The 13,020-nt window shown below is 37.2% G+C and overlaps 1 protein-coding gene across 1 annotated transcript in view; it reads right to left on the bottom strand.

Moving 5' to 3' along the window:
- Positions 1-811: 811 nt before the first annotated feature.
- The window catches only part of tyw1 (tRNA-yW synthesizing protein 1 homolog (S. cerevisiae)), a 64,416-nt gene continuing 52,207 nt past the window's right edge, over positions 812-13,020 (bottom strand). The window contains exons 15-16 of the mRNA XM_059514668.1: positions 8,629-8,796; positions 812-1,949 (exon numbers count right to left, since the gene is read on the bottom strand). Coding sequence (XP_059370651.1) covers positions 1,728-1,949; positions 8,629-8,796 — 390 coding nt within the window. The 3' untranslated portion in view covers positions 812-1,727. The remainder of the gene's footprint in view (positions 1,950-8,628; positions 8,797-13,020) is intronic.

The raw sequence follows: 13,020 nt of genomic DNA, 5'->3' as shown, positions 1-13,020 counted from the left end.
CCAACATAGGACAATATAAAACAAATTTAAACATGGGACATTACCTGATGTACAGTAAGAAGGGGTGACACTCCATGAACTTGACTTTTACACAAAAATTTACACATTTTCATGGCAGATCTCATGAACTACAAAAAGTGTATTTGGGTAGTGAATTCCATTCGGGTGGCTAAATTGACTGAAATGCACGAGCAAGACAGTGTGTCACATTAGCCTAGATCAGCACGGCACCTTTTCACAGCAGTGTCAAATTGCTTTTATGTCACTTGTCACAGACCATTACACATCTCTCTGTTTCTGTTATGTTAACAACAACTAGAAGACAAGGCACTTTAAAGGCTGTGGTTTAAACATTCCGATAAATCCAGTGAACTTACAGCTGTAAGTGCTCTCAGTGGACACCAACTTTTGCTAACTTCAACGTCAGAATCCAGAGACAGGAGAAGTCATTGTGAACTTAAAGAATAGGATTGCAGCTATTGTTAGCCATGCATTACATCAAAGTGTCATAAAAGTGTGGAGCTGAAAAAAAAAATACATGCACATTTATATAATGGAGCGATTTAATAAATGCAAATTAAGTAAGAATATCCCAATTTAACTTCAGATGAATGTAGCATTAACAGTTGACTCTTTACTTTTAACAGAGGGACAAAAAGCGGGAAACTCTGTCTGGTCTTAATATTACGCCTCTCATCCGTCACTCAAGACGGCTTCATTCAGTCACAGAGCTGTGAAACGGCTGTGACCTAGTTCACTCAGCATCAAGCACATTCCCATCTCATACAATGACATTCAAACTTCTGTAGAACACCATAAAGACAGCTTTAATAAGACGACGCCAAGAAAGCAGCTACAACAAAATTTCATTTAATTTCCAACGCACCTGCATGTGTATGAATAACAAATGCAGTTTGAAGATATCTTTTGGGGGTTTTCAAGGACAAATATCAGGTTCATAACTGCATTACAACATTTTGCAAAAAACTGAATTATAAAATAATACAAACAAAACCAAAAACCTGTAGTGACATTTGACTTGATGTAATCTGTCAACATTGTGAAGGGAGATAACCAAGACAAAAAACAAAAAGACAATGCAAAAGGTAAGAACTGCAATTTCACATTTCAATGTCTTGAGTGGTTGTTACAGAGATATTTACGGTGCAGTTCTGATTCCAAATAGCTTTCAGCTGTATCATGGGCCAATCCATTCAATGTCCCATCTGACTCAACTGCCCTCTAAACATCTAAAAGAAGGCACAAATCACAGTTTGAGGTGGCATGTTATTAACTTGGCTAACTATAGTGATATTTTTCTTTTGCAGTTCTTTCCTCTTGCGTGCTCTAAATTTAGGCCCTAAGGTGGTATGAGGAAATGAAGCCTTAAATTCAAGTCACTTGTTCTTCCGGTCTGTCCACTTTTCTTACCAGAGCTATTATATCCAGAGCTCAGAGTAAACAGGACTTGGGAATAAAATTATTTATTACTGTGATCGTAGCTAAAAACAGCAGCTAACATTTATTAGAACAACATGAGAGAATCTGCAAGTGTATGCTAACCAGAATTTCATCCCTAAGGTAAGTCTTGGATAGCAAACTGAGCATTGGCTAAAATAATAAAAAGAAAGGTCTTAATCTATGGGTGCAGTCAATCAGGTCATCTATTCCAGTCATTAAAAATACAAATTCCCCTACAGACTTAAACTAGGAAGGCAAAAGTAACATCAGCACCCTGAGATATCTTTAGTTTTATTCTTTCTCTGGAAGCGTGTGTCCGAGGGGTCAAATCCCCTCTCCCGGGCCCCAAAAATGGCCCAGCTTGGGGTCTTGGCCATATAGTCCATCGCTGAGAAGCTCTTGGTGCCCCCACTCTCCTCGTATTCCTGAACGAGCTCCTGGAAGCGTTCGTAATCAATCCACGTCCACCACTCCCCATCGACTTTAAACTGCAGACACACAGGAAAGAAAAGAGTTTAGAAAGATAGCAGGTGATAGACCACTGTGTTAAATAACACAAAAAACATACACACAGGTGAAGATTGGACTGAGGCTCCCTGCCTGACAGGTGTTCACTTTGACTAATGAGGTCTGATGGTGTTTTCCAAGCATGGAAATACACCGCTAATTGGGCAAAGCTCTGGTAATAGAGAACAATGCAGGTGCAAATCAGAGGACGAGGCCAAAGGAAATTGCTTTGGGAGAACAGAGTTCGTAGTCTTTAATGACACAGTCCCAAATGCCACCCTCAGTCCTTGAAGTCCTTTTTCAAGTTAATACTTGAAATGCCAGCACTCTTCCGAATCAAAATATCTCAAACGGGATACCCTACAATCTCCACAACAAGAGTAGAAGGGTGCAGGATCCACATTAGGAATGTCATTTTTGGTACAGCCAGTGATGTGCTAAAAGTATAACTCACAAAGTTACACATCGAGTTGAGATGCAGAACCTGTGTTCTCCATCCAGGCCTTTCGAGCAAACCTTGTGTTTCAATCAGTCTTACCCAATCTTGACTCTCAAAGCTTTGGTTCTGTGTCGGGGTGAAGGCACAGCTTAGTTCCGCTTGTTTTCCCACCCTATACGTTTAATCAATTTCCATCAGCACCTTTAAACCATTATCCGACACACAGGCGTAAAGAGTCCTAGTGGGGAGCTGCACTGATTACATTTCACACTGCACTGATGAGATGCTGTACTGTTATCCTTGTGCAGCATGGTGATGCAATCAGCTAAAGGTGTCAGGCTCCTGTTCCTCCTATCTCTCGACATGCTCTTTCTTTCCAAGACTTCCATGTTGCCACAAAATTGATTCAGCAGTAGTATATTTTGCTCTAAAGACATTGCTGAGGTGCCTGATTGTGTTGCTGGAGACTAGGGTCCAGGGAAGAGCACTGCAAAGTGAAAGTCAAGTCTTGAAAGTAAGAAAAACTTATGCTATTAAGTCAAGACTTGGAATAAGAAGTCTTAGCTGCTGCAAAGTTGTTGTTTGGACAGTTCCTGAAGAGCTCTGTCCAAGTTAACAAAGCTGTCAAGACTGGATCTGACCACCACTGGCTCTCTTGAAGACAACCACTGTCCAACTTGCTGAAAGCTGTCCGCTGCTTCAAAGACAATCTGGTCACGCCCACCACAGTTGAGAAGCAAACATACCTTCCCACTACTGAAAATGCCAAGACCACCACTTCTTCTTGGTGCAGTGCCAGGAATGTGATCTTTGTCCTTGTGTCATATTACCTCAGTTTAGCTTCTTACCTGAAGCTTCCTAGAGGTAGCCTCAAAAGCTTTCTCTGCAGTCAGTTTGTAAGGCCTTAAGCAGTTTGCACCCTCTGGGGAACCTTCTTACTCAGCTGCATGTTTTCATTACGGAGTAATTTGCTGAGGTGAATCACTCCATAGCCTCCTCACAGAAACTCAGCAGTCAGAAGATGAAGAATCCTATGGGTCCCAGCTCATCTCTCAGGGAAGGCCAAGCATACATCCCCAGGTGCTTTAAAGATCTCTTCCCCTCCTTGTCATTTTTACACACATGCAGTTTGGCTCAGTGTTCTCCTATAATACTCACATTAGGAAACAAGGTGTTTGGAAGTAACTAAAAATAGCATTGCTACTAGATTATTTACACCTGTAACAACTGAGCAATTCGACTGAGCAATAATCCAAATCACTCATCTCTCTTCCAAATTGTGTTGGGAAGTCCAGTTAATTTTCAAAAGCACTGTTCAATTTAATGAAAAAAAAAAAAAAAATTGGGTCATCCAGTGCCAAAGTCAATCGTTTTAAATGCTACACATTTATTTATGCATCACATTTATTAATGCAACAAAATCAATATTCGTTTAAGATTTGCTAAAAATTAATTACAAAATAAATAAAAAAAAGGTTGATAAGTGATATAATTAACAGAATAATCAATTTGCAGCTGTAACCTTAATCAATATCCAATTTGTTTGTGCCAGATAAATATCACAAAGGGTAGCTGAACTATAAATTATGAACTTCTAACTTGGCAAGCTTTAGTTTCAAACTAACTTCCTTAAGTAGAGTCCAAAATGGAGAAAGTAGACAGGAATACTAAACTTAAATGCCATGTAAGAGAGGTAAACTGGCAGCCCTTTTATTTTAGGAGTGCAAGACTATCCACATCTGCTATGCCAACAGATGACCATGCCATTGAGAAGAATGCACTTTAAGGCTTCATTCCTTTGTAAAATTGCTTCTGCACAGCTAACTGGGAGCACTAAACATAGGAAGTCACTATGCAAATGTGGGTTTTGGGACGCCACATCAACCCATACAGATTGCAGCCCCTCTTTCATTCCCTAAACACTATAAACATCCCCCAAAATTAATGATGGTCTTGTCTGTACGGTGTGCTGCGGGGCTTCTACAGTCTGGTGTATTTACTGAGAGACTATTGGGACTTTAAAGTTTAAATGGGTAATCTTGTTTACGAATTAATGAATGTTCATAGGGCCAGCTAAGGCTTTTTAAAAAATGCAATATGCTTCAAGGCTACATCTCTTCTTAGTGGTGCTGGCTAAGGCAAGCATGTCTATTACTATTGCTCATACTTGGGGCTGAAACTAAACTTGAAGTATTAAATTTAGGTGCACAACTTGCTCTGCACAGTTTGTTATGAACATGAATAACTAAACAGTTCTGCTTGCTGAATAGAAATGCGCTATTACTTTTCTAAATAAACAGGACGTTAGAAAGGGTGGAAAATATTTCAAAGACTTACATCGAAAGAGGGACCAGATTTATATATACTGACCAGAATATCACAGCACATTTAAGAAAATGAAGCTTCTTCTACTTATAAAACTCTTGATGGATTTAAATCCTTGTTTAACCCTGCTTTACATGCTTTAATTTCCTTCCTTCATCTAGCTCAGAACATGGAGAGATAGGGAGGGCTTTATGAGGATGCAGAGCTCTAACTTTATGAGAATATAAGCTGTCAGCTCCACACAGTGAAGAGCTATGAATTCATTCAGAGGGTCTTACCTTGTCAAGAACACCATGGATAAAGGGTGAACGTTTGCAACCCTGAAATAAGAAAAAAAGGAATGCGGCAGCTAAACAAAGTCAATGCTATGAAGTACTGTCGGTGGCCTTCCAAGGTCCTATGTGAAAAATGGCTTCTTATTACAGGAACAATGGGCCTTTTTAGCACCCTCGTGAGTCACAGCCGAGCCGAAAAGAAACTGAAAGTGAGTCCCTGTGCGGTTGGCGGCAATGTGGTGACGAATGAATTTTCATATCAAATTCAATGCCTTTTCATTTAGACGTCTGTCACAGGCAATGCAAAGAGAGCTCTTTAACATGCATAAAGCAGGGACAAAAACCTTGCAGAGGATGGCGAAGCAGCTCGATGTTTGTGTACTGGGGACTGGCTTCATCCATGTGTCATTTGAATTTCAGAAGCAAGACGGTATAACTGCTGAAGACTGCAAAGATGTCAGGGTCATCTGGATAAAATTGGGGTTTGCGTTTGAAGTTTTCACATTACACCCTAAAGCATATTCCTCAGTAAATCATGAGATGCAGCTCTGCCCATAAGGATTGACATCATGCATCTAACCATATATAATTGGTTCATAATAGCATGAGTAGCCTGAAGGGCTGTATAATCTGTGTCCAACAAACCACACCCCTGTGAAAAGTCCTTCATTAATATTTTGTTGCTGTTATTACTGTATTGGCACTCTTATCTTCAGAGGTCTCGCATCCAGCCTCCTAAGCTGCCCACCAACAAACCTCTTCGCCTTGTTTCCAAACACTTAAGGCAGTGGAGGACCGAGCACATTCTCATGCCTGTGTGGGTTTGAGTGGAGATTGCTCTGGGCACTCACAGTGACTACAACTCTCTAATACTGCAGCTCATTTACAGCCGTTGTGTTTATAGCTCTGCATGATGAGGCAAGAAATGAATGGAGGGGTTTTAAAGGATGCAAACCGGTGGACACATGCAGTTACAGTCCCTGCAGTCCCTTCCCTGTAAGGGAAGTCGTGGCCTAATGGTTAGAGAGTCGGACTCGCAATCGAGGGGTTGTGAGTTCGAGTCTCGGGCCGGCAGGAATTGTGGGTGGGGGGAGTGCATGTACAGTGCTCTCCCCACCTTCAATACCACGACTGAGGTGCCCTTGAGCAAGGCATCAAACCCCCAACTGCTCCCTGGGCGCCGCAGCATAAATGGCTGCCCACTGCTCCGGGTGTGTGTTCACAGTGTGTGTGTGTGTTCACTGCTCTGGGTGTGTGTATGTGCATTTTGGATGGGTTAAATGCAGAGCAAGAATTCTGAGTATGGGTCACCATACTTGGCTGAATGTCACATCATGTCACATCACTTATTGCATGTAAGAGTGCTCTCCATGTCTGAAGAGAATGGAATCTGAATGAATTAATGGTATATTTAGAAATCAAGTGAGGAACATGTTCAGCAAAAGGAAGTAAACAGCATGGAAATGTATTCCTGTGGCTCAGTGGTAGGGCACTGCATTAGCAGCGCAAAAGGTTGTGGGTTTATTTCCCAGGGAACACACATGCTGGTAAAAAAAAATTAAATTTATAGCCTGAATGCACTGTAAGTCGCTTTGGATAAAAGCGTCTGCTAAATATATAAATATAAATATATAAATGAGAGGACAAGAGAGATCTGCGGCAGTATTAGACATTTGTTACTGCAAGAAAAAAAAAAAGCTCAGGAGGGGTGTCAAAAATGATGTACAATTTGAATTGTTCCATAACAGGATTTCAAAGAACAATATGGAGTTAACTGGTTCAAATATGGAGTGAAAGATGTTTTCAGAGTCCAAAAAACAAAACAAAAAAGCTGATAAAATATGAAAAACATCTTAAAGCAATAGACCACCAGAAAATGAAAATTCTGTAATTTATTTATCCTCGTATAACACCAATGAAAGAAGATATTTTACCTTTTTATACCCTCAGAAAAGAAGATATTTTGATCAAATTTTTTGTTATTCTATATTATGAAAATCAATGGGGTCCAAAACTTTCAGACTCCAAAAAGGATTGTGTGACTCCTTGTATGAACGTCAAACCTCGCCTTAGTGGTCACACTTCATGACATTTGTTCACATGATCGCCGACGTTCACCTTGAGACTAAACAAAGGGCACCAATATGAGTGTGCACACCGACATGTTTGTTCATGTGCCTAGAGCTGCAGAAGTTACAGTAAAACACTACTTGGTAGCGCTCAAGCACAAAACAGTCTTGTGGAGGACACCTGATACCAAACAACGAAGAGGAAGTAAGTAGACCATGAAGATGCATAGAGGCAAGATGAATGTAGAGCTGCTGGTCTCTTTGGTGTCTGAACACAAAGGGCTATATGACAAATGTGACAGCAAGTACAAAAATCTCGATAAGAGAGTGTTATGGAGAGGAATTGTAGATCAAATAGAATTCGATGTGTACAGGGGTGTTTGTGTTTTTTTCATTAAGCGCCATCTAATGTAAGGGAGTGAATTTGCACATTTACTCGGCTCATCGGCAGTGAAAATTGCTTGGGTATGAACACAAAAGACGAGTCGAAAACCTTGGCGATAAGCATCCCGGTGTGTACGAGGCTTAAATCTATTAAACTAAAAAAACCATTTTCTATAAAAAAAAAAATAAAAATAAAAAATCTAAATCAACTTGGTTTAAAACATCGTCATGGGTATCAACAGAGTAAAAAAAAGACGAGTGTCCCATCCTGCATCATGAGTACATGACTCATTGGCAACGATTACTAAAAGAAAACGTACCCATATGTGATGAAGTCTGTAAATGAATGTGCATTTCGATCTGTCCATCATACAAAGTGGTTGTGTTGCTTCAAAAGTCAAACTGTACTGATTAATGTTTATACCATCTTAGCCATTTTATCGTTTAAAGATTTAGGACCCTATTGATTTTCATAATATGGACAAAAGCAACTAAAACATTATTCAGATTATCATACAGTTTGGAATGACATGAGAGTAAATGATGACGCTCTGCCAGTCTGATAAGGTTTAAGCTGGTCTCCCAGAACCGCAGAACCCCTCTAAAACCAGCAAACAACACCTCAAAGACTGCTTTCAGATGTTTTATACAGTGAAAGCACACAAGGCTTTATGTCTCTTAGTAAATGAAATACCCTATTATGTATTCACCATAGAATCACATGCAGAAATGTATGGTACTTGATTTCAGAATACAAACAGCAAATTATAAAAGGATATTGAAGCACCATATAACACATAAATATGGTTTTTTGTTTGTGAGAGAAGAGTGCTGGTAAGGGCTCACTGCCCACGCAAACCATTAGAGAAGCTGTCACAAGAAACGAATGTAAAACAAGAGTAGCTGTAAGAATGACTAGGGCGGTGTCAGGAGACACATAAAATGCAGGAAGGAAGGTTTAACCCTTCACCTGAATGGCAGTTTAATGCAAGTGCCCATATCAACACTTTTTCAATGACATTTAAAGAAATGGCAGCAGTATCTTTATTTGTAACAGCTTTAAGTGGTTTAAGTCAGAAAAAGGAAATTACAGTATGAGCTCCGTTTCTACAAAACGCAGTGCAGGAGTAAAACTGCAGCTATGAACAGCATGTCTGTTCAGGGTTACCTTGTGGTGCGCAAGTAACAGACAGTTGGAGTGCTCGTGTTCGCAGGCAATTTCATAGTCTGGGAGCAGGTTGGCAAGCTGCTGCACGAAGTAGATGACCTCCTCGTGCCAGGGTACGTTGGCCATTGTCAGGCTACTGGCTGAGCTCTCACCACAGTACGTCACTCCCTAGAGGACAAGAGGGACAAAACTGTAAAATGGGACATTTAAATTGTCTAAGTCACAAACACAGCATGATAAAATCTCATCATAAAAGTATCAACATAAAACAGACACAGTTCTAATTGGGTTCGTCTTATTGGATAGGTATGTAAGCCCGTCTCGGCCTCGGAATAAAAAATAAAAATAAAATTGCGACTATCTCACAATTCTGACTTTTCTCGCAATTGCGTGTTTACATCTATCAATTATTTTTTTCTCAGAATTGCATAATTAAGTTAGTATTGTGTGATATAAGCTTGCAATTAAAAAATTCGCAATTCTGACTCTTATTGCTTTTTTTTTTGCACGTTTATATCTCGCAAATCCGACTTTATAACACGCAAAAAAGTTAAGTTGTAATTGTGAGATATAAACTTGCAATTCTGAGAACACAGTCTCTTTCCCCCCTAGAATTGGACTTTATAATTCACAATTACGAGTTTATATCCCACAATTCTCACAAAACTCGCATTTGGTGAGCAAAAATCCATAATTTTTCTCTCAATTGTGAGTTTATATCACGCAATTCTGACTGTATAACTTGAAATTACAAGTTTATATCTCACACTTCTGAGAAAAGTCACAGTTGCAAGATGTAAACTCGCAATTGCGATAAAAACATCAGAATTGTGAGATAAAAACACAATTACCTTTTTTATTTTTATTCAGTGGGTGAAAACAGGCTTGCATAGATAGGCCACTTTCTTCTGTTGTAAAATATGAATACACATCCTGCCACCTCACAGTTTGTTAGTATCTTTAATTGTAGGGATTCACAATATATCTGTATGATAATGGTTTCTGAATAATAAATAAAAATAATTTAATAAATTTAATTTAAAAAAATTATATTTCAATAAATAATATTCATAAAGAACATATTGAAATTAGTGCTGTCAATCGATTAAAAACTTTGACTAGATTAATCACACATTTTTTCTGTGATTAATCGCAATTAATCGCAATAAAAAAAGAAATGTTTTTGTACGTTTTTTATATATTTTTTAATGTAATAATTTCACAGTTAAATTTAAATACTTGTTTAAATGGCATCTTTTTATGAATGAAGGCCAGTATTACTGATATTAATACAGCTACTGATTTTTTTTATTTATTTTTTTACATTTATTATTAGGCTTAAAAAATATAACAGTTTTTAATTTAAGTAAACTTAAAACAATGCTAACATAAACCCATAATAAATGTCATGTTTACTCCTGCCCTTCCCGTCTTAACAGTTAGGAAATATACAGAAATTTAATAAAGTTATCAAAGTTATATGCAGTCTGCACTGCATAAACTATAAATTAAATAGTTAATCCTTATTAAAGCTACAAAAGTTATTTAGTCAAGAGCAGCGAGTCATTTTCTCTGTTCCCTTTGTTCTTTAACTTTACTGACAGGAAGCTTTATTGGCTGCTGTCCCTTTAAGAGCAGACAGACACGCGGATCTCACCGTTTATATACTGTCTATGGATCTCGCCTCATTCTCTCACAACTCTTTTTGTTCATTTTAGACTTTATATAAATCATTTAAGATTGCTCTTATGAGGATAATCGACAAAACTGGCACTTTGAGATGTTTATTGTTAGTTCAAGCGCTTAAGAGAACTGGATTCTGGCGCCCTGTCTATGCATTGTGTGTGTGTGTGTGTGTGTACGTGTGTATGTGTCACATAAGGGCATTCACAGACAGCGCATTCTCTTTTGTCTTGCCGCGCTTGAAATGTTTAAAAGCATTTAAATGAATAAGAGCGTGATCATATAATGTAAAGCTATCCAACGGATGGCAGAAAATACGGATGCTGCGTTGATTGCGTTAAATATTTTGACACGTTAAACCAGACAAGAATTAATCGCATGCGTTAACGCGTTAACGTTGACAGCACTAATTGAAATAAATGATTTTTTTTTTTTTTTATATCAGCTAATAACCAATATTGTGCATATATACATAGCTGATTAATGATGCATGAAGACTGACTGTGAGATGCAGCTTATAAGAATGCAGTTATATGCCCCTAAAATTCTAGAGGGAAAAAGATGCCAATCTATGTGTTTGTGTCACAATGAGGTTTCTTTACTGAATAAATCTATGTTTTTAAAATAATCAAGTGAGCAAGTGATCCAGTGAGCCACCTTTGGCTCTGATGGTACTAATTTCCATTTAAAACCTAATAATCTCATAACACAATTCTAATTGCAGTGTAAATGCATTCATGTCACCTATGAATGGTATGTGTACACCCAATTGCCGCTTTAGTTTCTAAAAAATGTATGGCCACATTGTAGTCTAAAAAGTGTAATAAATTCTATATTGAATCAAAATACTTCTTTCTAAGCTACTTTCTTGTAATTTCAAATCAATACTTTTCTCATTTAACACAATAATGACTTTAAATGATCTTTTGGGTGGTCATTTCTCAGCTCAAATTGATGTGTGATTAATTTGCGATTTTGTGTAATAAGTAGTTTTAAGGATTACAATGCGTTCAGACAAAACAGTATAGAATTTTAACATTACCCAATTATCGGTTATTGGCCATAACATGGCAATATTGGACTTTTTTTATCATATTGGTGATGACGACATTTCATAAAAGCAATAAAATCATTGTAACACTCCCTCAAGCAGCTTTCATTTAAAATATTCACAATCACACTTTTCAGATAAAGCTTATACTGCCCTGACTATTTGAAAATTTTAGATTTAACTCTGCCTCACTGTACAAAAAGGGAGACAAAAACACTCAGAATCATATTGGCGAACACAGCCCAAAGACACGCTGGCACATGGAGGCTGATTTGGTTTTTCTATGGATGATGGAGACTGAGACAGCCAGATCATCTCATTCAACTCCTACACACATGCACATGACAGGACAGTGTTCACATCACACCTCACAGATGCTGCTGTGATCAGGACAATTCTAATTCAGTTTACATTAATGCAATTTCTGTCATCATGAACTCTGATGTCTGATTAGGTACTGAAACAAACTGGTGTCAAGTCAGGTTACATACTCCGTTTGAACCTTCACACATCACGAAAAGTAGTCATTAATAATTCTTGGCAACCGAGTAAGTGACACATCACCGCTGGATGAAAACCGGCCTCATTTGTGGTGTGGCCAGCATTAGTTCATGGGTCTGCTTGAGTGTAGGTGTAGCTGTGCTGCTGAAAAGGCATTACTCATCCTGTGATAGAGTAAAAACCCATTCGGTGAGGCTTTATCTTATTTCAGTCTTCATCACGCTGAGCTGTTATTACTCTATTACACCGGACAATCGATAGATGAACATCTTCATGCCACTGAGAGAATAAAAAATAAAAAAAAATGAAAGAGATATCAGATACATCATAACTGTAAACAGTGCACCAGTGGTTTAAATGGTCCCGAAACAAACACACGACGAGGTCAAATTAATGGAGATTAAAAGCAAATTAATTCTAAATAATGTGAATACTGAGTGCAAGAACTCATTAAATAATCACACAAGGCATCATAAGGGAATGATTAATACAGAATTTCCTGCAGCTCTCTTTTACCTGAAGCCAGTGGCTTACAATTATGAATAAATAAGTAATTGAAGATAGTCATATAACTGGAAATTTTTTAATAGTTTCTTTACTGATACAGATGATTTGTGCAACTGTCTGATAATTAATATCCAAAGCTGAATTTTAATTAGTTTAATTTCTGTATTTTGATATAATAATAATAATGCTAATAATAGTGGTAATAGTAATTATAAAATAATGTTTACTATTTTATTTCTTAATATTTATATACTTTTTCTTATTAGAATTACTATTAAATATATATATATATATAAATGTATATTATATATATAGAAATGTATATAATATATTGTAGTAATCATTAATATATAATTTTTTTTTTTGTATTATTTTGTAGTAATTATGTTATATATTATTATTACTATTTAAATTATATTTTGTAGTATTGTATTACATAGTTTATTTGCAATCAAGATGGTCAAAAATGTTTTCATATGTTTTGTCTAAATGTTAAGCTACACATTTCTCACTTTTAAAAAAAATATAAAAAGTTATTAAATATTTAAATAGAAATTATAAAGTTATAATTATCATAAAGAAAATTCATTAAATAAGTTACTTTGGTAATATTTTAAGTTAGTTTAATTCAATTTACAAAAAATTAAATA

This window comes from Carassius carassius, chromosome 28 (assembly GCF_963082965.1).
Source record: "Carassius carassius chromosome 28, fCarCar2.1, whole genome shotgun sequence".
In the NCBI taxonomy this organism is placed as follows: domain Eukaryota; kingdom Metazoa; phylum Chordata; class Actinopteri; order Cypriniformes; family Cyprinidae; genus Carassius; species Carassius carassius.
This window is presented reverse-complemented; position numbering and strand designations above follow the sequence as displayed.